The sequence below is a fragment of the Pleurodeles waltl genome, chromosome 4_2 (genome assembly GCF_031143425.1).
Source record: "Pleurodeles waltl isolate 20211129_DDA chromosome 4_2, aPleWal1.hap1.20221129, whole genome shotgun sequence".
Lineage (NCBI taxonomy): Eukaryota > Metazoa > Chordata > Amphibia > Caudata > Salamandridae > Pleurodeles > Pleurodeles waltl.
Genome location: NC_090443.1, coordinates 851831161 through 851857625, shown reverse-complemented (window position 1 = coordinate 851857625; position 26465 = coordinate 851831161). Strand labels below are relative to the sequence as shown.

The 26465-nt window shown below is 42.7% G+C and overlaps 1 protein-coding gene across 2 annotated transcripts in view; it reads left to right on the top strand.

Annotated features, from left to right (window-relative positions):
* Positions 1 to 8732: 8732 nt before the first annotated feature.
* C8A (complement C8 alpha chain) overlaps positions 8733 to 26465 on the top strand; it is a 348185-nt gene continuing 330452 nt past the window's right edge. For both annotated transcript variants that reach the window (XM_069232593.1, XM_069232592.1), the window contains exons 1-2: positions 8733 to 9026; positions 23889 to 23994. In XM_069232593.1, the coding sequence (XP_069088694.1) occupies positions 8932 to 9026; positions 23889 to 23994 (201 nt within the window). In that variant the 5' untranslated portion in view covers positions 8733 to 8931. The remainder of the gene's footprint in view (positions 9027 to 23888; positions 23995 to 26465) is intronic.

Genomic DNA, 26465 nt, shown 5'->3' with positions numbered 1-26465 from the left:
AGCTAAATTCTGGTCTTTTGCAGTCTTGCAGTTTGCTGGTAGTTCTGTTCTCTTTAAAGCGATTGTTCTTCTCAGTTTCATGTGTACATATGACTTCTCCCCTCAACGGCGCTCCTGTGCTCCTCAGAGAAGACAACAGGTAAAGGTTACAATTGGAAGAAAAATACATTCAAATGCAATCCTGCCAATGTGGGTGTTAGGGCTACCCTCTTTTATCCTCTTTCTTATTTTATAGGTATCCACTCTTGTTTGTCTTGGTTCCTTCCCTTTCTTTTTCCCTTCTTATTTTCTTAATATGGTCTGCCTCTTTGGCTTCCTTCATCTCCTTTCACTATTCGTGTCCTAATCTTACTTTTGTTGACCTTATAATAGTGTTTTTCTCATCCTGTTTTCTCCCACCCCACGGTGACCATAGAATGAGCCTAGCATTGCCAAAACCCATCGTCAAGTAATTGCATAACCCCTCCTACTGTCACTCTTCTTCCTCAGAGTTTGAGTTCCCTTGTCACCAACTTGTGGTCTGTTGTCCATCCTATTTGATTTCTGTCTCCCTGGGTCTTTTATATCTGGTGATTTCATATCCAGAATCTTTTTGAGCTCAATTTCACTATAGGCTGCAGGGTTCCTCAACATGTTATCCGCAATGGTGTCCTCCTTCCACATCTTGTACTTGGAGTTCATCATTAGTCCCTCTACCCTTCGTTTTCAATGGGTCCCTCCACCCAGTCTATCTCCTTTTTTGTGTTCTCTCTTTCTCTCATCCTTCTTTTTTCTCTAGTCTACTGCTCCCTCTGCCCAGTCTCCCTACCTTTTTTGTCCATTCACTTTCTAGTCTCTCTTCTCTCTCTACTTCTCAGTAAACTGACCAGTTCTTTCCGTTCACAGAAGGTGCACAGGACTCACGATGCTGGAGATGCCACCTATGTGCAGGTAAGTCAACTGTACCCTCTGACACTCTTTGTATTACTTGCACTATTTTAATCATAAATGTCCACTATTGGGTTAACCCCTTTACCCTGTTTTCTTTCATGCTTTTTTGATGCTTTACCATTGCTAGGATGCACATTTTAAGGCCAGTTCCATTGTTGCATTGTTGAATTTGGGTCCCCTTGGGTTTGGGGATGGGGCAACAAGTAAAACTATCGTTACAGTGTAGCATTTATTTACTGAGGTTTTCTGAGCGCAAACCGAAGTAGCATTACACAAGCAGTGCACAAGTAACATTTGGAGGAGCGACTGGTCACATATAAAGCTCAACAGGGGGGAAACGCCGCACACCTGGTGCCCAGGAAAATGGAGCCCGGGATCAAGCCCCAGTACCAAGAGCATAGGGGCCAGCCCTTTCACATTGTGGTGAGCCAGGTGCAGATGGTACCAAGCAGCAGGAATCTGGAGGGGGTGAGCAATGGTGGGCCTCATGCCCTAGAGGAAGGTATCACTAGGGGGCTGTGGGGAAAGGGGGGGAAGCCTGTGAGTTACTCTGGGGTAGGCACCCTTGAGTGAGGGGAGGTACTGGGCATTGGTTCAGGCTCCTAAATGTAGTAGAGACATGTCAGGGTGTGGTAGAGGTGGATGGGACACCACGTGCGGTCTGGTGGAGGTCATATCAAGATGACTGTTCGTTCAACATTAAGAAAGGGGCCCCAGATCACCTTGAAGGCATCCAGGTTGTCGTTGAGCTTATAAGTTGTACATTTGTGAGAGGCTACTCTTTGGAGTTCTATACTTAATTCATTTGAGGTGGGTACCAAGGGTCTCCTCTAGTGCCGATGGATGCAGAGCTTTTCCACAGCAAGGGCAGTCACCACTCACCTTTGTTCATGATTGGGTAGGTCTGGAAGGTCAGGGGTGTCACGAAGGAGAGCAAGGTGGGAGGTGGGGGAAATCAGGAAGGGGCAGTAACAGATCACAGCAGTTGGCATCACATCTCCAGCATCTATCATGGTGAAACAACTTGGGCTGCTCACGTTTCCACATCAACCAGTACCAATCATTTAGTATTTTCAAGTACAATTTAAATCCTGAATCCTGAATGGCTCTTTAGTGCCCAGCCAGTAAGGACGCCCAGGCCCCCAGCAAGTAGAATTTGTTGAGGATTGCCTGCCACATCAACTATGTCATAATGCTCAAGGGACCAAAGTGGAATGATTTAATGAGGACCCCATAGAGGCCCGACACTACTCCATGGTAATGGCTGAGGGTGGAGAGGTATTGCAGGACAGGCGATGTGGGAAATTCTGGCGACGCCAACCCCAATGCAGCCTGTAGGCAGTGAGTCAACTGTTGGTAGTGCCAGTGGTCCAGGGACTGGAGTCTGAATTCCATTCAGAGGGCTGTAAAAGTCTTGAATAGGTTACCATCATTCATTTGGTCCACCAAGCACAGTCCCCTAGTGCTCCAGGACTCCGAATATATTAGCGCTCCTACAATGCTCAGGGTGGAATTGTGCCATAATGGCACCTTCAGGTGTAACAACGGGGGCCAGGCCATTAATCTGTGCGTTTCCCTCCAACCTACTGCTGTCATCACCAGAACGGGGTTAGAGGTCATTACACTGTGTAAGGAAGACAGGTATGGTGACACGGCGAAGGGGGTGGGACACCAGTAGATTATGTTCCATCCATGTCCATAGAGGGACGTACCGTGGTGGGCTCAAGTGTGCCGCCACTTGGGAGAGTTGGAATGCCAGGTAATAAGAGTTCATGTGGGGCAGGCATAGTTCACCTGCTTCCCTGTCCGCCCACAGATTAAGTTATCGCTCACAGAGTGTTAAACTGGGCTCATTCATGTCAATCCCAGCTTGTCCTGACTGTGGAGTGCCAGAGGTTTCCTAATTACCACCTTATTATTTAACAAATACACAGTACCCAGGTCTGACTTCCATGTTGGCATGCGGGTCTGGGTGCTGTTTTGCTCAGATGATACACAAATGAATGTACAATTTTACTATGATTCCTTTTCTAATCTCGAATTGGAAAAATGTGTTTAAAGATTTTGTAAATTGAAAGTGAGCCTTTCAATAACAGTAAAAGAGTGCCAAGAATTAGGTTTCCTGTTTGGAGTCGGGGGCCATGCTCATCTTAATTCACCACCTGTGATAACCCTTTTTAATCAAGAACTAGCACTCTTAATTAAAGTGAACAATTTGGGCTTCATATTTGATGAGGACGTGAGACTTAATACCCAGTTGGGGAAAATGGTCGGAGTTGTTTCCATCTCTAGAATAAACAAACCATTTCCTGCCGACGTTCAAGCGAACAAAAAAGTTATGCTTGGGGCTTCAATTAAAATCAAATTAGATTATTGTAATGGGTTATACAAATACTTTTTTTCTCACCAAATCACCCTCGTGCAAATAACACAAAATGCAGCAGTTTGACTAGAACTCGCCTGAAATAGCATGTCTCATATGGTGATAAATCCCCCTTACTTGCTCCTAGCTAGGGAGAATTTACGATTCGAACTGGTGGGGGGTTGAATGTGCAAACGGTCCCATAATTTAGATTCCAGCATACGTGACTAATCTCATTATGATGTACTCAGCTGTAAATTCAGGATGAAAATGTTGTGTGCACCCCAACAGTTAACCTGAAATCTAGAGTAGGTGGCAGTATTTTCCAGGTGGTGGGTTCACTTCTGTGGTCTTCCCTGTTGAAATATTTAGGACAATTATCCTTTTTTCCTACTTCAGACCAGGACTGACACTGCATCTAGTCTATGATCATTCCAAAGACCCGTGCCAAGAAATCTGCTTGTGGATGATGTGCACCTTAGAAATGCTATGATTGATCGATTGATTACTGTGGGTTATAAACAATCCAACATGATACATTAAAAACAAGTACTACAATAAATGCCGTGTCAGCACTAGACTTTCAGTAATTCCACTCCACACCACATATATCCACTCCATTCCAAACACAAACACATAGGTAAAAGACATTGTAATTTACATTGCTAATAGCTCAAACTCTTCCAAATGCGAAGCTTATTGCATTGCAAAAGCTTGTTTTAAATAGGTGAAATATAAAGTGCAGAAAAATGTCCAGCAAAAATGTTCATAATATGGAACTTTTTTCTGCACTTTAAATTTCTCCACTCTAATGGCTGTATTTTTCAGTGTTAAGTATGACACTGGAACCAAGTTGCCTGCTATGTGTAAAGGCGACGCTTTGAAATGGGAGAAAATTAATCTGAAGTTAACTTTATGTTTATGTGGATTCCATAAAACTCATCGCTTAAAGTTTCTCCTATTTTAAAGTGTCACATTTGGAAACAACAGGCCTCTTGGTCCCATCCATTGGCCTGTAGACACGGTGCCATTATAATAGCAGAAAAATACAGCCATATGTTTAAATGGGATGAATTTAAAGTGAAGAAACATGCCTCAAAATTCGTTAAGACATAATTGGCCTAATTGAAAGTGGAGAAAAACATTTAGACTTAGGGCCTAATTTAGATATTGGAGGATGGGTCTCTCCATCACAACAGTGATGGATATCCCTCCACCAAAATCTAAATCCCATAGGAAATAATTGAATTTAGATTTCAGCAGACTGGGTATCCGTCACCGTTGTGAAGGAGTAACCCATCTGCGAATATCTAAATCAGGCCCTTAGTGTTTCATAAAAATATTTTTCTTCAGTTTAATTTTCTTCCATGTAAAAAAGTCACTGTATTTTTTAGTCATAAATTTGGTGCAGTGTCTAATGGCCACTGGGAGCAAGAGACATGGGGCCCGATTTCGGGTTTGGCGGACGGAAAACTTGCCTACGTGGCAACTTCCCCGCCAGAGTTAATAAGAGTTTCCCTCTAGGTCAGTGGGCAGAAACCTAAGTTTCCACCTGCTGGCCTCGTGGGAAACAGGCTACAGCATTGTTTCCGGATTCTAATCGAGTCAGCGGCAATGCTGTAGCCTGCAGAGTGCACCAGCAACCTCGCAATGTTAACTGGCTGCAAAGCAATCCAGGGGAGCCCCTGCATTGCCCATGCCCCCTGCACCCGTTCTCTGCCAGCATTTTCATGGCAGTTGTACTGCCATGAAACCGCTGGCAGAGAAGGGGATCGTAATCCCCAGAGCAGCGCTTCCCTGGTGGATTAGGACCGCCACCACCTTCAGACTGCTGGGATCTCCAGCTACCAGGGTTGAAATGTCCAAATTCCACCCACGAACCTGCCGGTTTAGTGACCACCAGGTTCGTAATGAGGCCCATAATGTTTGTAAATGCAACACTTTGAAATGGGAGAAAATTCAAATGAAGAGTTAGCTTAATCATTAAGGTAGCTTTTCATTTTAATTATCGCCCATTTAAAAACATTCAGAAACTAAATTTTGTCTCTCCCTCCCACATTGAGTTGACAAGGACTTTTATTCAAGAGCTAAATACCTCAGTGCTTCCGTTCTTCACCTCTGTGCCCCAGTCTGGGTCATAAATCTGACTGAGCATTGCTCAGTATTATGCCCTGCTAAAGGAAAATGTGACTCTGTGCTTATTTAAAAATGGACTCAGGGCTGCATACTAGTAATTTGTGATTTACTGGTTGGAGACACCTGGTCTAGAGCCTTGGTACAGCTACTGGCATGTGTGAGAGACAATATTACTGATATTGACACCTCACAGCTAGGGTGTGATAGAGATCCTACCTCACAGCTAGGGTGTGATACTGATCCTAACACTCTCAGCAGCTCCAGTCTAATTCTGGAAGAATGCTGCAGGTAAAGCCACACACCAACAGAACTATTATTGATATATAACATGGATACAACCATTACTTATACAGGTACTAACACCTCATGGATGGCATAGTAACAGTATTAACTCTTCACTGTGTGAGTGGACAGGTTCTGACGAAACATGTCTGTCTCACCAGTCCCCTAATGAAATGGGGTGCAGTTCCTCCTCACAAGGGCCATGGAACAGGTACTGAACCCCCAGGCAACCATGACGCAGGAACTGATGCAACATCTCGGAGATCTTTCAGAACAAGTAGCAACACCTCATTGAAGTCATGGTTTAGATACTTACACCATATAAAACACCAACAGTAAATTAGTTTTGTAACTGACATTTTAAACAGAAAAGTTGTAAGTTTTTCAGAACTGCTGCCAGGCTCTGGCTCGACTCTTCCTAACTCTCTTTTCTGACTATTGGACTGTTACTTGTACCTATTTTCGAGAATTTTCATTTTTTAATTTTAACTTGTGTTATAATGATTATTATTATCTTGTGTTCACCATCTGGTATATAATGGCTTTTCTCTCGATATATATTGCTGGGCCTAGCCTGACGGTGCATCATGGTGCTTGACACCTGGTGCAGGGCTGGCACTAGAATAAATTGTTAAATGTTTGAATGATATTGGCAGCCGTGATGATACCGGCTTCTGGTTAATGGTAGCCCTGCGATAATGGTCTAATTCCAATTCTTGGGCACCTTTAGCATGATGGTGAACATGCCTGACTTCATCCTGGCCCTGACATGCATATGATGATGGCACCAACTTCCAGGAATAATGCAGCTTGTGGCATCATGATGGCAGTTCTTGGTATATTTTGAGGCATCCATTCACACACAAGTTACATTTTGGCTTTATCGATTGAGGAACACACTAGTTCATGGATTGATGAACGGAGGATCCTTCCATCTTTCTCTATTTGTTGCAAACCATGCACATAAACAACACAAACATTCCTAACCAGCATCGTAACTCCATACACCCATGCACTCTTTGTTCAATTTCATAATTTATCCATTCAGTTTTTCAAGAACGTTATCAGCTGATCACTTATTTCAATAATGATTGTCTGCCATGTTGAAATTCGTGAGTGCAGCAAAAGTTGCCAATTCAGCTCCATTGGGAAAAAAACATCACAGAGAGGAGGGAAGATATTATGACTGGTTTACGCATCAGAAGAGGATATGCGCAATCACATAGATGTGGAAAATGTGTATGAAAGTACTTAAAAATACACATAACGTATGGTAAATTTGTAAAGTGTCTGAAAATTGTGAGCATGCAGTCGCCATTTTGTATTCAGAAGCAGGCTCCATTTGCTCGAATTTATGAGTTTCAAAGAACTTGCGAATTGGGGAATTCTATAGTTTCAAGAAATTCATTAATTTTAATAAAGAAAAAGGGTAACAATGTCAAGGCTATTAGTTCAGACCTTGTTAGTATATATGGTTGGATGGCCGCAGAGATCTGCATCGAAACCAGGCTGTGCAAAGTGCAGAATAGGTACATCGAGGATTAATGAAGTCTATTATCAAAAAATGTCATGCTGAAAAAAACAGTTAATAGTCAATTGTGATCCAGCAAACAAACATAAAACTTACATTAATCTGTAATGGTATTCAAGGCACAACTCCATAACTTACACTTAATGACACTTCCTGTCATTTTTTAGGTTGAACGGCGCAAGCCTCTGGCCTGTTGTAATCTATGGGTGGGCTTTTAACCAGTACCACCTCACACCCATCACTATCACTCATTAATGAGCTTGCCTTTCAAAAATCCTTTGTTATTATTGGTAAATGTTTTACGTTTGTCCCTCTTCAGAGCAATTTTGTTACTGCCTTGGTCATCCACCCTGTTATGTGGATAATTGCACGTTTTCGGATACATTTGAGTGCCAGGGAACTTCTTTTTTCCTTTTGTGTCTCTCCTTCGCGCTCACGCTCATGGCGGCAGTGGCACTTTGAATTGGCTCGCTTATGTGAACAGCTTCGCTTTTCATTTTCAATTTATGTGGAAAGAAAAGTCCAGTTAAGAATTTACAACACTAATAGCTCTAACTCGAGCAAACACAAGACCCATTGCATTGCAAATGCTTGTTACTATTAGCACGACATCTCATTATTTCACATCTTCGGCAAAAAGTTGTGGTGAACTCGGCGCTTTGTGTTGCATACCACTACTCGTGAATAAAGAGACTTTAAAGAAAGTCAGACAATGGAAAAATAATACAACTTTGTTTATATATACCAGTTGCAGAGATTTGATATAAATACAAAATAGAAAACATAAGTCAAAAATCGAAATACCCTTTTTGCCTACAATTAGATGATAGAGTAAGGCAAACTATTGGTGTGGTATGCATATTTGACTCGTACTGCTATTTACAGACTATGAAATGAGTCATCAAACAGGGGTCGAGACCCTGCCCAATTAAGAAACTGTCAGCTGGGTGGCAGTGGAGCTAACCCTTAACCCCTTCTCTTTGACTATATTGTGTGATCTTGGGTACATCATAGATGTCTGTATTTATCGGAACCGGCAATTCTGTAAAGCCACTATAAACCTTTATTTAAATAACTCGTAAATGTTGATTAACACAAGCTGCCAGACAGGCACAATATCCCAACAATAAAATGTACTGCGTGGTATGGTGGCATAGAAGCCCACCACGGGCCTGATGGGGAAGGAAAAAAGACTCTCACTTAGGCAGCAGAGAGCTCTTGGACTCGGCGCCACTGCACCTGCTGCCCCAACGATAGTTACACCCCTGGCATTGTTGCGCTGTGCAAGTAAACCAAACGAAAATCTGATTATTTTGATGTGTTATTTGCAAAAGTAACTTCTACTTTGCAGTGAGCACACTCTTCCATTGTAACCTTATTTCTGAGTTTGCTCAGTGGGACAACGTATGTGATGCGATTTGTTAACTTGGTAAATAAAGACTCTGGAACCCTGTTGCAATACAATGAGGATTCCCGGCTCTAGTTGGATTTGGAAATTCCAGTCGGCGTATTCCGAAACTCTCAGCGGGCAGCCTTGAGCCCTGGTCAATGATTTGTCGCGCTTCTATTGCACGGAAAGCAGACGTTTGTTGTCACATGTCAGAGTAGGGCCAAGCAAGGAAGAGATGCACTTTTAACCTTAGAAATCAGCTCGGTCTTACAGAAAAGCATTGGATCTGTGGAAGCAAAGATGTGGGTGTTTCATTTAGCGTGTGCCCTTTTACTACTGAAAGTGCAAATAGCAACATGTCTTGGCAATGAAGGAGAGACGATCCCGTTCCAAAGGTAAGCCCATGCAACTAAAATGGAGGTCCTGCGCCGGAAATTACGTGCTACTCAAGTGCAGGTTCAAAAGAGCACTTCTCCATTGCTAGGGTAGTATGTCTGCGATATTGCCATATGAACTGATATTTTACAATAATTGTTGGCTAGGGAAAAAGGACCATAGCTATTTCATTGTGTGGGGGAAACTCACCGGAATCCTACATACTAAGATTTGTCATTTAAAACACAAATCTTGGTATGTAGGATTCCGGTGAGTTTCCCCCACACAATTGTATTAATTTTCTTAAATTAGAGCTCTTTAATGCAAGCAATATATTTAGCCTGCAATTTAAATTATGTTTCTCAGAGAAAAAGCTTCTTGAGAAATTCTAAATTAGAGGTGGTCTCACAAAGTTACTAATTGGAAAAAAACAATAGAAAGTTTAGCGACTAAATAAGATTATAATCGGTGTGACTGACTGCATCTAGTATCACGATTTTGTTTTTTGAAGGTTTGTTTCTTCTTGCACAAAAGTCAGTTTTAGAAATTACATTTTCTGGATTGAAAAATTGCATAGTTTAGAAAGTTTATGACTTTTTAACGTTTTCTTGTAAAGTCTGTCGAATTTTTGTTTACTTTTTTAGGCTTTAGACAAGAGCACATTGGCTTAAAGTAGGCACATGCAACCGTTTTTGCACATAACCACATCAGATAATTTGACTTTGAAAGGCATAACGCAAGTAATATCAGAGGGGTCGACATCAGAAAGCTTGTAAGATAATGTTTTTGTTAATTTTGTTGAAAGGTCAAAGAGCAGCAGTTAACGCTTTACTAAAACGTTACTATTAATACATAAAATGGCTACACTCACTTAAAATACCATAGCTTTAAAAAAAATTGTAGGGCCGTAAAACAGGAACTTTGAGCTGGTGCAAGACAAATGGGGCATGCCCATATAAATTTTGTGTAGAAGTGTGCAAAAAGTAATGGAATAAACGTAATTGCACCACGGCAAACATGGCACAAACAGATTTCACAATTTTTTACAATGTTTCCGTAAGATCTAGAGAATGTGCCCTTTTAGATAAAGTCAGTGTGCTCCATTTCCTATCTTACATAAGTGTAGTAACAATGTGGGATGGGTTTGCTAAGTTCATGGACTATCGTGTCCTTGTTGTAACATCCATGCTACATGGAAATTAATTTAAAAGTCAATATAGTGCCAAATGAACTAAGGCCCATATTTATACCTTTTTAGCGCCGCATTTGCGCCGCTTTTTGACGCAAAAGCCGGGCAAACTTACAAAATACAATTGTGTTTTGTAAGTATGCGCCGCTTTTGCGTCAAAAAGCGGCGCAAATGCGGCGCTAAAAAAGTATAAACATGGGTCTAAGGGTTTTAACTTTAGCGAACTTTCTGATTAGATACATCAGAGAGATTGCAGACACTAAAACTCTTTTTGAAATGTACTAAGTCCATTTAACGATGATTCAGAAAAAGTTTTCTGAATGGTTAACTGGGTTTAGGAAACCACACCCAATCGGTATTTGAAAGGAGCATGTTTTCTGGCGTCCCTCCCAAATGATAATTCCTTATGGTGTGTATTAATGTTTTGAGACTGAAATCCAGTTACAAAATATCCATATTTTACAGATCACTCAAAGGTAGTGGTAACGCATTCACAAATGGGATGCCGAACCCATCCACAAAGGGGTCATCCTCCCCTTTGTGAATGTTGACAAGGACATTTTTAGGAGCAGGCCGTGGTCCATGGGGCATTTGAGGTCCTATGGGATGTGTAACAAAAAGCAGGCTATGAGAGGAGGCCTCCTTTTGTATGGTTAAGCCCCACACTTTTTGCCTGATGTTGATGCGTCCTAGAACTTGAGATGCCCAGGGCCCCTGCTAACCAGGATCCCTGGCCCAGAGCTCTTTCCCTAAATCTGTTGTGATGCTTGGCACAATTGGATACACTCTTAAACATCACTGTAAGCCCCTAGTAAAGGGGTACACCAGTACCCAGGGCATGGGATATTAGGAGTAGGCCCCTGAGAGCAGCAGCACTGATTGCGCCACCCTCTAGGGCCATGAATCCAGATACACCCAGTACTGCCACTGCAGTCTGAGTGTTCTGGGGAAAACCTAAAAAGACAAATTCGATATGGCACAGTCCCTATGTGCCCTGTCTACCATACACTGCATACATTATGGTTAAGTCACCCCACTGGCAGGTCTTTCAGCCCTAAGACAAGGTGCACCATACTACTTGTGAGGGCATAGTTTCATGAGCAATATGCCCCCACTGTGTCCTTGCAAAACCCTTGGACATAGTGAGTGAACAGAGCAGCCATTTTAAGTACATCTACTGGACACTGGTCAAACATGAGTTCCCCAGCCACATTATAGCCACTCCACACCCTGTGTTGTTTGGTATCAAATAACTCAGGAAGATACATCCAAACTGGTACCAATATTGGATGTATCCCTAAATGTAACCAGGGGTTACCTTAGAGGTGCTCCCTGCAAAAGCTAACCTAACTGGCTTGGTTGCTGACTGGTTCCATCCAGCATGCCACTGCTAGATAGCCAATACACAAAACTTGGGGGAGAGCCCTGTCTCTCCGGTTTGTGAAACAATCCCCTTCCTGGGTGGAGGAGCTAACACCCTCTCCCTCATGAATGTGCACCCTCCTGGTGGTGAGCTTCAAAGGGCTACTGCAGTTGAAACTCGAGCCCCCAGGCCTGCTGCTAGCAGTAGATGGCTTCCCCCTTTGTCAACCCCCACTGTTGATGGGAGCAAAGGCAGGAAACCACACAAAGGGTAGGAGGAGGGGTCTCACTGAGCATGCACCACCCCTAGGGGCTTGCAGGCAAAGTGGACCCTCCATTTCATTTTCCTCCATGTTGGATGGTAGAAAAATAGCCAATAAGGTTTGGGATAGTGACCCTTCCCACAGGAAGCGGTCACTGTAGTGGATGTAGCCACCCAAGGGTAAGTGTCCCATTGGACACTACCAGGTTCCCCCTAAATGCCCACTAAATTCAGTATTTAATGGGCTCCCCTAGACCAAGGAACCAGATTCATCAGGAAGAAAAGAAGATAGCACAAAAGAACCCAACAGCAGGAGAACAGATGACCTGCTGTACCAGAAGAGTCTCTAAGACCCCTGCTTGTTGCACCAGAGACCCGCCCATAACCTCTGTGGAGGAGCTGACCACTGGACTGCCCTTAAAACACACAGAGGACCTCCAAGCTTTGCAAATACCCTGAGATCTCCCTCATGAGTGGAGGCACCACACAAGAAACCAAAGAAACCTGCAAGAACCAGCAAACTGGTGAGGGACACAAGTGTGCTAACTTTGATGGCACTGAACCCCTCCAGTTGCCGAGTTGTGCCAATACCCCAGGCTCGGGTCAGTGCACATCAGACAATAACAAAAACAACTCACCCAGAGCTGCAGCTGGACCAGGAGGAAGCACCAGTCAAGGGATTTCAGGAACATCCTAGACCTCACACCAGAGTACCCTCGTCATCCTGCAAGGTCCCCAGAAGAAGACATACCTCCAGCTCCAAAGGGTTCCATTGCACACAGCCTCCAACACCTCCAACTCACCCTGCATCTGGCCACCCTGAGCCCTGCATTGCGGAACCTGCTGTGTGCCATTGGTCCCTAACCCCTTGCAACCTCGACAGCCCAAGGGGACCAAAGGCATCACCTTTAAACCTGCAAACCAGCTCCTTTTCCAGGTGGCCCCTCCAAGTGGCCCTGTGCCTGTGCCCAGAGACTTTTCAGCACTGCTCCCGCTGGAACCAGGAGCCACCTAGACTCTCCAGCTATAATGATGTGCTCACCAATCTCATCGACTATCCTGCAAAAGAAGAGTCTGGTAATTCACCTGTGTGATTTTATATACATTCTTATAGGTGGAATTCCGTTGATTCCTATGGTGTGTAATTACGCACAAAAAGACTAACTTTATTAACGCTTTGGAAAATCATCACTCAAAAAGTACTTAACATATCTTAACCATTTTGGTCTTACAAATTATATCAAAATCTTAAGTATTTTTACAAATTTGGTCTCAAGTTATTCATTGAGTTTTCGTGGATGCATGATTGATACTGTGAGTACAACAAATGCTTAGCACATCTCCTGGATTAGCCTAACTGCTCGACCAGGTACCTAACAAAATGGAGCATTAGGTGATCCAAATTTTACCTCTGGAAAACAACGTCTGGGTTGCATACTACATAGAGGATCAGCCTCCTACACAGGCACAACATTTTTTACAGGATGCATAACAATGTTCTTTTCCTTGAAACACACACATTTTGTCTGATATTAGCGAGTTAAGCCCATGCATCTTGAAGGTGGTACATAAACTGCAGTAAGTACCTATAGGGTGGGTTTGTATTTCTTTCCACTATGAGCAGGCAAAATCCTACAGAATAGCAGGGGTTTGTGTGCAAGACTTTAACTCAGCTGGCCCCATATCTTTAGCTGGGCACACAGACTGAAGCGGAGGTACGCAGGTCATGACAGAACTCAAACATTCTGGAGGCAAATATTAACCTTGCTACTTACCCATTCCATATTTCCCCCATGACTCTTTCCTTATTCACAAAGGTTCATGTCCCCTAAGGAAAAGGCAAAATACCCATAAGTGCATCAGTACACGATCCAGATCCTCATTAGCTGATGAAGCACAAATTAAAGTGTACTTTTTTTGGGGAAAGCTGATTTTTAAAATATAGACTCTGCCACTCGTATTAAGGTCAACATGTACATAGAAAATGCAGTTTGTAGAACTGAGGCCCCCCCAAAGTTTGAACTTTACTAGTGTTTGAAATGGGTAACAGAAGTATAGCAACCATTATGAGCTACAGCATGATTATATAACAGCCTCCTGGAGTGATTTGTTCTGTTTGTAGTTTTGTTTCGTTTGATTCCAGAAAATCTGGGACACATTTTTGAGGGAAAATGCCCCTGCATATTTGGCCGAAAGCTGTTTAGCCTAAGCAGCAATTCAAATCCAGGCCTCAGAGCTGGGGGAGGACCAGGCCACGAGCGCAGGTTTAGCTGCACTCGTAAGTTCTGACGCTCTTCCGTGCGTAAATTTGCAGGGAGCATATCTCACTGCTCTGTTGTGCATGGTTGTCAGAAGCCATATGGGTACACTGAAGATGGCCTGCTGATGACTAAAGGCTGCAGTCACTCCATCTACCAAGGGCAATGAATTACCGTATGCGCAAAATGTGGGTAATGTACATACATTTTGTCTTTGAACTTAACAACATTTTACACTCTGTCTTGAAAAGCATTCAAAAGGACCTGATGTAAACAGATGTAATACCTCTATTGAACACATGTATTACATGTATCACTGTGTGGTGTTGTTGGTATTTTTACGCTATAGACAGGGCAATCAATGACAGTGCATTCATCTTGTATCATTCAAACCTTTTAGCTTGTGATTTAATTTCCCTTCTCTTTATGGGGATCTTCATTTGTTCTTCCCACCCTGTGCAGGTTGTCTGCAGCGCACAAAGTTAGGTGCACACAGCATCAACGCAGAGGAACATTTTATATCAATCAAACATTTATAGACCACAGTAAATACCCTGTGAGTGTCTTGAGGCTTGGTAGAAATGGGGTTTTTGGTTGGCAGTCAGGTTACCCTCTGTCCAAGCAAGAACCCTCACTCTAGTCAGGGTAAGTCACACACAATCCAAAATTAGCCTGTGCCCGCCCTCTGGTAGCTTGGCACGAGCAGTCAGGCTTAATTTAGAAGGCAATGTGTAAAGCATTTGTGCAATAAATCATACAATACCATAATATAACACCACAAATATACACCACACAGTGTTTAGAAAAATATATAATATTTATCTGGGTATTTGCAGGTCAAAACGATCAAAGATGTAATATGAATTTGTAAAGATATCACTGAAAAGTGATATAAAGTGTCTTAAGTCTTTAAACAGCAAACAAAGTCTCTTTCAAGCACAAAGTACCTGGTTTCTGGTGGAAAATCTCTGCAAAGGGCCGCAGAAGAAGAGATACGTGGAAAAATGGTGTGTGCGTCGATTTCTCCCCAGCACACACGGACTTGCATTATTATTTTTCACGCGGGGAAGTCGTGCGTCGTTTTCCGGCGGGCCGACAGTCTCTTTCCGTGGATCGCGGGGATTACCAGATGTACCGGGTCTGTGCATGGATTCTCCTGCTTGTTTTCCGGCTGCGCGTCGTTCCGCGGGGCTGTGCGTCGAAATTTCGCTCTCACGGCAGGCGTTGCGTCGATTTCTCCTTGGAAGTCGGGCGGCGTTGTCCGTGCGAGGCCGTGCGTCAAAGTTCCGGTCGTCCCGAAGATGTCGTGTTGATCAGCGTCGGTGTGCGGCATTTTTCTCGCCGCGGAACAAGCTGTGCGTCGAAAATTTAGGCGCACGAAGCGTCCAAGTGAAAAAGAGAAGTCTTTTTGGTCCTGAGACTTCAGGGAACAGGAGGCAAGCTCTATCCAAGCCCTTGGAGAGAATTTTTATAGCCAAACAAGAGTTCAGCAAGGCAGCAGGCCAACAGCACGGCAGCAGTCGTTCGTAGAAAAGCAGACAGGTGAGTCCTTTAAGCAGCCAGGCAGTTCAGCAAGGCAGCAGGCCAACAGCAAGGCAGCAGTCCTTTGTAGAAAAGCAGACAGGTGAGTCCTTTGAGCAGCCAGGCAGTTCTTCTTGGCAGGATGTAGTTTCTGGTTCAGGTTTCTTCTCCACCAAGTGTCTGATGAGGTAGGGCAGAGGCCCTGCTTTATACTAAGTTGTGCCTTTGAAGTGGGGGTGACTTCAAAGAGTGTCTAAGAAATGCACCAAGCCCCCTTTCAGTTCAATCCTGTCTGCCAGAGTCCCAGTAGGGGGTGTGGCAGTCATTTGTGTGAGGGCAGGCCCTCCACCCTCCCAGCCCAGGAAGACCCATTCAAAATGCAGATGTATGCAAGTGAGGCTGAGTACCCTGTGTTTGGGGTGTGTCTGAGTGAATGCACAAGGAGCTGTCAACTAAACCTAGCCAGACGTGGATTGAAGGGCACAGAAAGATTTAAGTGCAAAGAAATGCTCACTTTCTAAAAGTGGCATTTCTAGAATAGTACTATTAAATCCGACTTCACCAGTCAGCAGGATTTTGTATTTCCATTCTTGCCATACTAAATATGACCTTCCTGCTCCTTTCAGATCAGCAGCTGCCACTTTAACAGTGTATGAGGGCAGCCCCAATGTTAGCCTATGAAGGGAGCAGGCCTCACAGTAGTGTAAAAACGAATTTAGGAGTTTTACACTACCAGGACATATAACTACACAGGTACATGTCTTGCCTTTTACCCACACAGCACCCTGCTCCAGGGGTTACCTAGGGCGCACATTACGGGTGACTTATATGTAGAAAAAGGGGAGTTCTAGGCTTGGCAAGTACTTTTAAATGCCAAGTCGAAGTGGCAGTGAAACTGCACACACAGGCCTTGCAATGGCAGGCCTGAGACAAGGTTAAGGGGCTACTGAAGTGGGTGGCACAACCAGTGCTGCAGGCCCACTAGCAGCATTTAATCTACAGGCCCTAGGCACATATAGTGCACTCTACTAGGGACTTATAAGTAAATTAAATAGCCAATCATGGATAAACCAATCAATAGTACAATTTACACAGAGAGCATATGCACTTTAGCAATGGTTAGCAGTGGTAAAGTGCCCAGAGGTCAAAAGCCAACAACAACAGGTCAGAAAAAAATAGGAGGAAGGAGGCAAAAAGTTTGGGGATGACCCTGTCAAAAAGCCAGGTCCAACAAGGCTCTAAAGCTGTATGCTGCTGCATGGAAGAATGATCATTTGAACATCCAGGTCTTTAGTTCTCTTCTGAATCGCTGGAGTGACGGTGTGGTCCTGAGGTGCAGGGGAAGGTTGTTTCTAGCCTTGGCTGCCAGGTGCAAGAAACAGTGTCCTCCACTGTTGACTTGACTGATCCGTGAGGTATCTGCGAGGCAGAGCGAAGCTGATCAAAAGTGTCTGGTCGGTTGGTGGAAGGTCAGGCATTTGTTGATGTATGCTGGCCCTTCGTTGTGCAGGGCCTTGTAAACGTGGGTCAGCATCTTGAACTAGCATCTCTTCTAAATCTGGAGCCAGTGTAGGTTTTTGAGATGGGGGGAGATGTCAACCCTTAAAGGGAGGTCTACTAAGAGTCTTGCTGCTGAGTTCTGTATTGTCTGGAGTCTCTTCAGGAGACAGGAGGTGAAAATGAATGAAGGAATCACCTGTGACCCATCTTCCTTCACTTGCTCCAGCAGAAACACAAACATGCACACCTTGCATTGTTAGGTCTGTTTGTTTTGTGGGGCATGCACCCCAGTGATGACAACTTGAGAATAGAAGTATGAGGCAAGAGCAAAGGGGAGACTATTTTATCTCTTTACATTTTGTGACAGATGTGTGATTTTAGTGAAATTCCAAAGCAAACAATGTATTTCCTTCATATTTTGTTGACTATGTTATTACTCTCCCCAAAGAATTTAAAGAAAAATGTGTAACAAATAAGACATCTTATATAAAATCTGTTTATAAAGAGGAAGTCCAGGGATGCCTGGTTTATCCCCAAGGAATTGCTTGCAAAAGTAGGGTTCAATATTTAACATAAAGCATCTAAAAGTTAAGGACAACTGTTAAAGGGTTTATGGTTCCACGGTTCCCATGTAGGCTTGTCCAATTTTGTGGCAAAGGATCTGTACATTAAATTCTACTAGTGGACCTGCGGCACTCATTGTGACACCCACTGAAGTAGCACTGGAAAACATTTCTCAAGCCTGTCATTCCATCCAGCCTGTAGTGCAGTTTTAAACTGAAAATATGCGCTGGCAAAAAACCTTTTGCCAGCTCTAAACCTTTCTTTCTAACACATAGAAGTCACCCCAAGATAGGCCCTAAACAGGCCCACGGGGTATGGTGCATTGAATTTCAAAAGTAGGACATGTGTTTTAGGTTTAACATGTTCTGGCAGTGAAAAACTCCTACATTTGTTTATCACTACTGTAAGGCCTACCTCTCCCATAGGATAACATTAGATTACCTTGTAATACATCTAATAATTGCTAATTTTAGATTGGTAGCATGTAGACATTTCATTTTTGGTCTCAAATTATAATTTAAAATCCTCTTTAATGGTAAAGTTGGATTGTAAGTCACAATTCTACAAATTACACTTTTAGAAAAGTGCCTGCTTTGTGTCCTGGGTCACATGACCCTGTTGTCAGGCTTTGTGACTTCCTCCCAGACAGTGGGCTTAGGTATGGGCAGGATGGGCCATCCTAACAGGATGGGTGGGGCAGAGCTGTTCTCCTCTTGCACTTTAATAGGGCTGCCTCCAGCATACACAAAGGAACCTATCATCTAACTCTAGTCTTTTGAGACTTTAGACTTTTTGGAGCCTTGGCAGGGGAAGGATGGAACTTTCCACAGCAGGATGTGGGGGTAGTCTAGGAATTTCCCTTCTCTTCAAAGGCTGGCAATAGGTTTAAATATTAGACCCTCAGACCAGCTCTTCAGTACATTCCTGGACCTGTGGAGGACATCACAAGGACCTCCTTAGGCACTCAAAGGACTGTCCTGCAGACTTGTATATCTGAGGACTGCCTTGCTGCTGCCAGAGGTTTTCCCTGTTGCTTATGGCTTGCCTTGCTGCCCAGAGGATTACCCATCTACTTGAGGCATACCTTGCTACTTGAACCCAGGGATTCCAAAGTAATGCCAATGGTTAGCTGTCCTGTGTGAGCTATAGGGACACAGCAAGCACCAGAGGCCTTGACCCCTGCATCTGGCCTCTGCTGGAATGAGTCTTGACTCCCCAAGTGGTGCCCCTCCAGTCCTGAACCCTTGGCAATGGTGCTAATGGTGCTGCTCCTGACTAACCCTAACAGATGAGGCTTGAAACATTTTTCAACAAGTGGCATGAGAACCGAGAGAAGACTGGGACCTACCTGCTTGTTGATCCTCCCAAGATGCAGCTCTGGTCAGTCTGACTTTGCGGAAGCTCCAGCTACTTTCTTCACTGCAGCAAATCCTGTTCAGCAGGGTCCCCTCAGTGAACGTATCCAATCTCATGGAGCCCTCGTCACCTATAGACTGCAGCTTTGTCTTGCTCGAGATTTTCAATTCCTAAAAAGTCACAAAGTCTGCAGGTTGAAGCCTTCACCACAACTTCAGCCAATGGCTCCTAAACAATGATGCCTCCTCTGTGGACACCGCTGGCTGCATTGTCACGCTGATATTTGCCTTCTCAGAAAATTTCTTTTAAGTCCGAAGGTAAGCTGAAACTGGGCCTAACATACGATGTGTATCTGACCGGTGCCCCATTGCGGTTGGCATGAACTTTTCACTTCGTCCCAGTCTTGTGTGACTAGATACCTGTGGTTTCAGTTTTTAGCTTTTAGGTTCTATTTTACTCTAAAAACTTAACAAAATCCATAATTCTGGTTCTACTGATTAATTTCATTTATTTTGGTGTCATTGTATTTATTAAATTTTACTCTATTTTCTAAATTGGTGTGGGATTTTCTTGTGTTTTATTTTCACTTTATTAATGTTTGTGTGCTGCATAAATACTTAACACAGTGCCCCTAAGTGAAGCCTGATTATATTTGTTCCAAGCTACCAGACGGTTAAGCACAGGTTCAGCTTGTGACTTTTGTGGTTCACACTGACAAGGATTGTGGTTGTTGCATGAGAAGGGTTTGTACCCCCCAACCAATCACACAGTTTCTTACAATGTGTTATAGTGATTGTCCATGTTCTGCAGGTATATTGTTCATTTATTGCAGGTGCACTTCAATTAACATATTGCTCAAGTTCAGTTACAGACTACATCATAAGTAAATTTCTAGTCATTTCAGCAACTCAGCTGAGACACTCCGTATGTAATGTGTTAAATACTTTTAATAGAGAACACTCACATCTACTTTGATTCATGTATCCCACACAAATGACAGATGCATTTCACACAGCTCAAACATCTGTCCTGCAGAAATATTGTCACTTTGAAGAAAGGTATGGAGAGTTTAAGCCAGGGGGCTACACATGTAAAATGTTGGTAATGTCAACAAGACACAAATTGAATCTTCCACTGATCCCCCATCTGAACTGACCCGAAGTCTACCTTTGAAAGTAATGAGGTTGGTTGCCTATTAATTTGGACTTTTCAACTGCCTTTGAAGTAGTTCACTACCACCAAACTACTGCCAGCGGCTCTCATTCCTAAACCACAACCTTGGTATTAGATGAACAACTAACCTTACACATGGTGAGGTAACATCCCAAGATTACCATCCATCACTAGGCACATTGTTACTTTCAGCTACTGCAATTCTTCATTTTCATGCCCACATTGAACACACTGATAATGGAAATTCATCAGCTATGCGTGGAACACTGGACTCATTGTATTTGTCCCACCTGGACATCAAACTTCAGAAACACCTTGCCACAGCAGTTCACTGTATTGAGTTCTGCCCTGGACTCGCTCTAGTTATAAAATATTTGGTAAATATGAATCGTCAACACTGTCCACATTTAATCTTGCCACAACCAGATGTAGCATACAACCCTTATGCTGTCAAGCAAATCATGGCCGTATCTTAATAAATACCCTTTCCGCCTTCTCATCAGTGGAATACAAAGATGAACACTCACTCTTAGATTTCTACTCTGCATACAGAGTCGGAGTTTCTGACACCTTTTTTCCATCATGATCGCAGATGGAACTTCTCTATGAGGTTGCCTGGTGATCCACACCGATGAAGAGTCATGTATTCTATGCCTTAAGTTTCAGTTGCTTCTTTTTTCATTTTCCTAAACAATGTTGCAATGCAGATAGACCACGCATTGCAGGTACACTTAGGTTACTTTATTCAAAATCACAAACAGGTTGTATCATAATGTAAAGTTTCAAGTACACAAACTTGCCAGGTGCAGAATTACAGATCGGGTGCTCTGTCATGGGCTGTGGTGCTGTACAACCTCTTTAGGTGCCTCTGGGTCAAATTGAAACAGTATGCACAACTATGGACAAAAACGTGCCCTGCCAAGTAGAGATGTGAACTCACAGCTGCAGTAGGACAGCACTGCATTGAAAGATGGACTGAAGATTTAAAACAACCAGTCCATCTCTCAATATAGAGGGACCGGTTGTTCTATCAGAAGGGGGCTAAGGTTGGACAGCAGGCAGATCCTTTATCGAAGAGGGAGTCCAGATATTATTATTATTATGTGACCCTACTGAAAAATAATCAAGGAGCTTTTTTGTTAATCCACAGCCCTGAAGAAACGGGGTTACCCACCAAACATCTGTTGGGTGTTTAGTTCGAGATTAGATGTTAATATTTAAACTGCCTATTAACATCGGAACTGGAGGCTATAGTTGAGATCTGACTCCTTATTATGTGATATCCAACACAGATGCCATAAATTGGTTGATGGAATGCATATTTTGTACTATCTGTGCAAATATTTTGTTAGAATTTCAGGTTTGTGTATCTAAATGATCTGATTGTCGTGTATGTAAGAAAAGATATTGGATAATAAATTATCTCATGATATGAAGTTGAATTTTCAGGTCGTGTGGACACTTAGGGGGTCATTCTGACTTCGGCGGGTGGCGGAGGCCGCCCGCCAAAGTTCCCCCGACAGAATACCGTAGCGCGGTCAAAAGACTGCCGCGGTAATTCTGAGTTTCCTGCTGGGCCGGCGGGCAACCGCCAGAAGGCCGCCCGCCCGCCCAGCGGGAAACCCCCTTCCACGAGGCCTGGATGCACCGCCAGCCTGTTGGCGGTGCATCCGCGGTCCCCGGCCCTGGCGGTCTATGACCGCCAGGGTCGGAATGACCCCCTTAATCTGCCTCTATTTCTACCGATTCCTCCCTGAAACTTTATTGATATATTTAAAATGGTTGAAAGTTAGACGATGTTTCTCAGAATATGCTATTTTAATTTAGCCCTATTACAATACGTTTTAAATTAGTTGGAAGAATGGGCTGCAATGAAGTGTGCTTTGAGGAGTAATATAGTGGTGTCTGATGGAAAGAAAAGGTACACTCATTCAACATTGGCAAAATCTATTTTCCAAAGCAGAAAATAATGAGTTTTGCTTTTTGCATCCCCAGAGGAGAAGCGTTTCTCGTGTACATTATTGCAGATGAAAGTGTGTTCAGAAGCCATAAATTAATCAAGTTGTATTTGTGTTCATAGTTGTCAATGTGTGTAACAAGGTTTATAGAAACTATTAAGGTTGTCCAGTGCCCAGCTACTTTCTATTGAGAGCTGTGCTATATACATTAATTAAATAATATGAAAACCCGCACACTCAGAGGTGGGGCAACGTTACAAAGGTTCGTTGTAATTTTCTAAAAGAAAACAGGATTCGGGTTCCTTGTTTCTTACTTGACTCCTGGAATGCAGGGATTTTTTGTAAATAATTGTGCCTAATACTAAAGAGTGATTTTTAAATTGAAATTTAATAGTAGAAAATACATTCCCTAACCCTGGATTTCACTGGACTCTTAAATTAGGGTACATCCTTCCACATTTGTGGGCTAGATTAATGGAACATTTACTTTGTGTGCTCCCAACTTTAAGAAGTGCACCCCTTAACTGTTCTTTTCCATTTTTAGACCTGAGACACTTTGTTGTGTAATAAAGTATGCACCTGCTGGTGTCTACCTTGAAGTGCCAATGTCAAAAATCATATGTATGCACTTACACTCATTGTGTACGTGCACGAGTGTCATGACTGGATTGATGCTGGTTATGGATAATAGAAGTTTGTGTAGATTCCAGTGGGCGTTTAGTATATAATTCCAAGAGCTGGAAGATGCACTTTTGATTTTCTGTTAGTGCATAATCAGAAGATGCCAGAGTGCTACCTAGGGTGGTGTGTAGTCATTTCTACATCTTCTTGTGCTTATGATCCCTCGCCTTGTCTAGAGCGAGCATCACTGGAATCATTGTATTTGTCCTATCTAGACAGCAAACATAAGAAGCACCTTGACACTGCAGCTCACTGTATTGAGTTCTGCCCCGGACTCGCTCTAGTTAGGAAATATTTAGTAAACATGAATCATCAACACTGGCCACATTTAATCTTGCCACAACCAAACGTAGCGTACAACCCTTATGCGGTCAAGCCAATCGTGGCTGTATCTTAATAAAGACCCTTTCTGCCTTCCCATCAGTGGAATACAAAGAGGAACACTCACTCTAAGCTTTCTCCTCTGCTTGTCTAGAGGTACTTACTGAATTTTGTTCCATACATAGAAAGAGGGCCTTGTTCACACTAGAGAAAATATAACTTACAATATAATTTACAAAAGTAGGATGAGATATGTTGTTACATTGTGTATCCACTGGTTATTGTATTTGAAATATTGGCGTACAAGGCATATGTAAACCATTTATCTTGGATAGTCTTGCGATCTGTGGCGTAGTCTGTAGTGGGTTCTACCATATCAATGAAATGCCGGACCTTAAAGCTTGCATCTTTGAAGAACCAAGAAAAGTGTTAATTTTTTAGTGGGTTTCCTTAAATATGATGGTTGGACATCAGTGCTAGCAATGGGTTAGTGATTAAGGAATGGCAAGGTCGTTTTATTAAGTGGGTCAAGGAAATATTTGAATTTCTGTCTTAACTTTTTCTGGAACTCTAAATTATTAACTTTATGTCGTGTGTTGTTTGTCAAGGATTACTGGACATGAGGTGCTTAATAGCAAAGCTGATTTTTTTTTACATATACTGTTATTCCAATTGTGTTCTTCGTGCCCTGAATCAATTTTAAAATAGAAGCTAAAATGTATTGTTTTCTTTGCAAGGAGGGTCAGCCGAGCCACATCAAATTCCCAGACCCCTTCTTCTTTGGATTGCCAGCTCAGTCAGTGGTCTCAATGGTCTACATGTTTTGCTTGCCAAGAGCAAAAGGTAAGAACTTACATCACCATGGTCTTTTAAAATGTATTTACATCCATATGTTTCATTTCTTACAGTTGTCACATCTATTCAGGATGATATAAAATAAAACAGGTTAGGTTGATGACTAATGTCATAAGTTGGGTAACCAGTGGGGTATGCCATTAGACAGAGATATACAATCTTTGATTGAATGGCATACGTGGACCATTCTCAATACATTTGATAAATCCTTTCTGGATTGTTTACCTACAGATCTGTGAACGTTTAGACATCACATATTGAATTTTGATTTAGTCACTAACATATTAGGATTTCCTTTCAGTCTTTTTGATATAAGTATATCATCTGACCACTTTTATGATTCATGTGATTGTTAGCCTCCCCTCCTACCTTGTCAACTATACTCCACCTTCTCCTCACACAAATCCATAAAACCTACTGAGGTTCTATTACTGGCTGGCAAAACTAAAGTGTTAAATGCTCTACACTCCTCAGTGAGTTATCTGCCACAAACAAATTTACACCCCTCGTGTATCAGATGCAGTGGGCATCCTCAAGCCATCTGACAGGAAATGTTTCTGGCCCTATGGAATTTGCTTTCAGTACACCTGTCTTTAGAAAACCATCTTCAAACCTCTACATACTGGCCAACTACAGGCCTGTTTTCTGCTTCATTTTCATAGCAAAATAGAACTAATCTGCCTCCCCCATGACCATCAGTCCAGATTCTGACCTGTGAAGGAAACCAAATCCCACCTATGGCCTGATTAAAATTCTTAGCAGTAAGGATATCTAATCGCAATGGTGACAGGGCATCCTTATCACCAAGAATGCAATCCTCCCGCTGAATTTAGATGTGGGTGGACCTTTGGTTTCATGAGAACATGAGACTAAGACTACTCCATCTCCACTGTGATTAAACCCCTTTGACGGCCGTGCTGAGCAAGGGCTGTCAGAGGAAGGTCTCATTCTGTCCACTTAAGTTAGATGGGTGGAATTAGTGGTCAGTTTTCACTGCCAGCCACCACCAGTGAAAACTGCTAAATACGTCCCTTGTAATAGGAGAGGACTTCCATCTTAAAGGGAGCATTTTCTTTTTTTTTTTTTTAAATGAAAAGCGCACCTGCGATTTTCTTCTTGAAAATAAAAAAAGGTAACAATTTGGTCCAGGGCTCTGTCATGTTGATGGAGCCCTGTAACAAACTGCAAAACGCATCTACCACTGTGATCGCGGTTCATGTGAATGCTTTTAAAAATGACAGGCGTGTATTGCAATGGGTTCAGTCTTTGGTGAGTGGCCTTAGTCAGACAGTGAACATTAATCAAGTGAATAACACACCCTTAGCTATCTCTGGCATTCCTTAAAAATTGCCTCTCTCATGCTTTCTTTTCATTGTCTCCATATACCCTGTGAAACTCCTCCTTGAACTCTGACACATGAACCTCTAAGTGTATGTCAATGATACAGAAATCCACCTCCACGTCCATAGATTCCATCAATTATAACACCCTCGGTGGACTATGTGCTCCACTGGTCCACACATTCTACCTTAAGCTTTGCAGGAGGGACCACATCAATCTTGCCCTCAAACCAATCCACTGGCACTCAGTAGATGCCAGGTTTATTCTGAAGTTTCTAGATGCCATCAACAAAGCTTACTGGGGGGAAGGGCCTGAGTACCTGGAGGAACTGACAACTCCCAACCAGAGAATTTCAATCTAAGTCACTCCATCAGATTAACCAACAATACTAGGAAAAGATGTAGCGATCAGTGGTGGAGCACATGTGACTATGGAATGTCCTTCACTAAACTTGAGTGCTGAACAAAAAGTTAAGAAACTCACCTTCAAAACTGATCTTTTTAGACTTGCCTTCAACTGATGTCATTACAGAACAGTGATCACAAATGAGCAACACCAAACTCATTATCTACCCTACCTAATTGTACTCTAGCATTCCTTGAGTTTATTGATTTGGTCTTTCTTTTCCTGTTAGTGCCATGAAGTCAGTGATACACACAAAACTTTATGAACCTCCTAGTAAGCAAATAAATAAATACAATTCACACTTATCCTTTAACATGATTCTCAAGAATCTGAGTATGCAACAATAAATATTCGCAGAATAAATAACATTCCTATAAATATAGGGCAGCAGGCTGCTGCTGATTAAAAAGCTCTACTTTTGAAGAATGAAAGCCTCAACTGAAGGGAGCGCTATGAAGTAATTGGACATCTCAATATTTTCCTATTGTTCCTGCTGAGCTAGCTCATTCTTTGTTATTTTAATGTCACAAATTCTTAAATATGTTACTTGGCAATGGGCATGCTATCTAAAACACACAGTTATGTGTAGGCAAACAGAAACAAAATCATTTTGAGTAGCCATCTGCCTGAAAAAAACGTTCAAAAGTAGAAATTTGCAATGTAAATGAAAGCAGTTTATCACAGGTGTGATTTTTAGACAGATTCATTAGGCT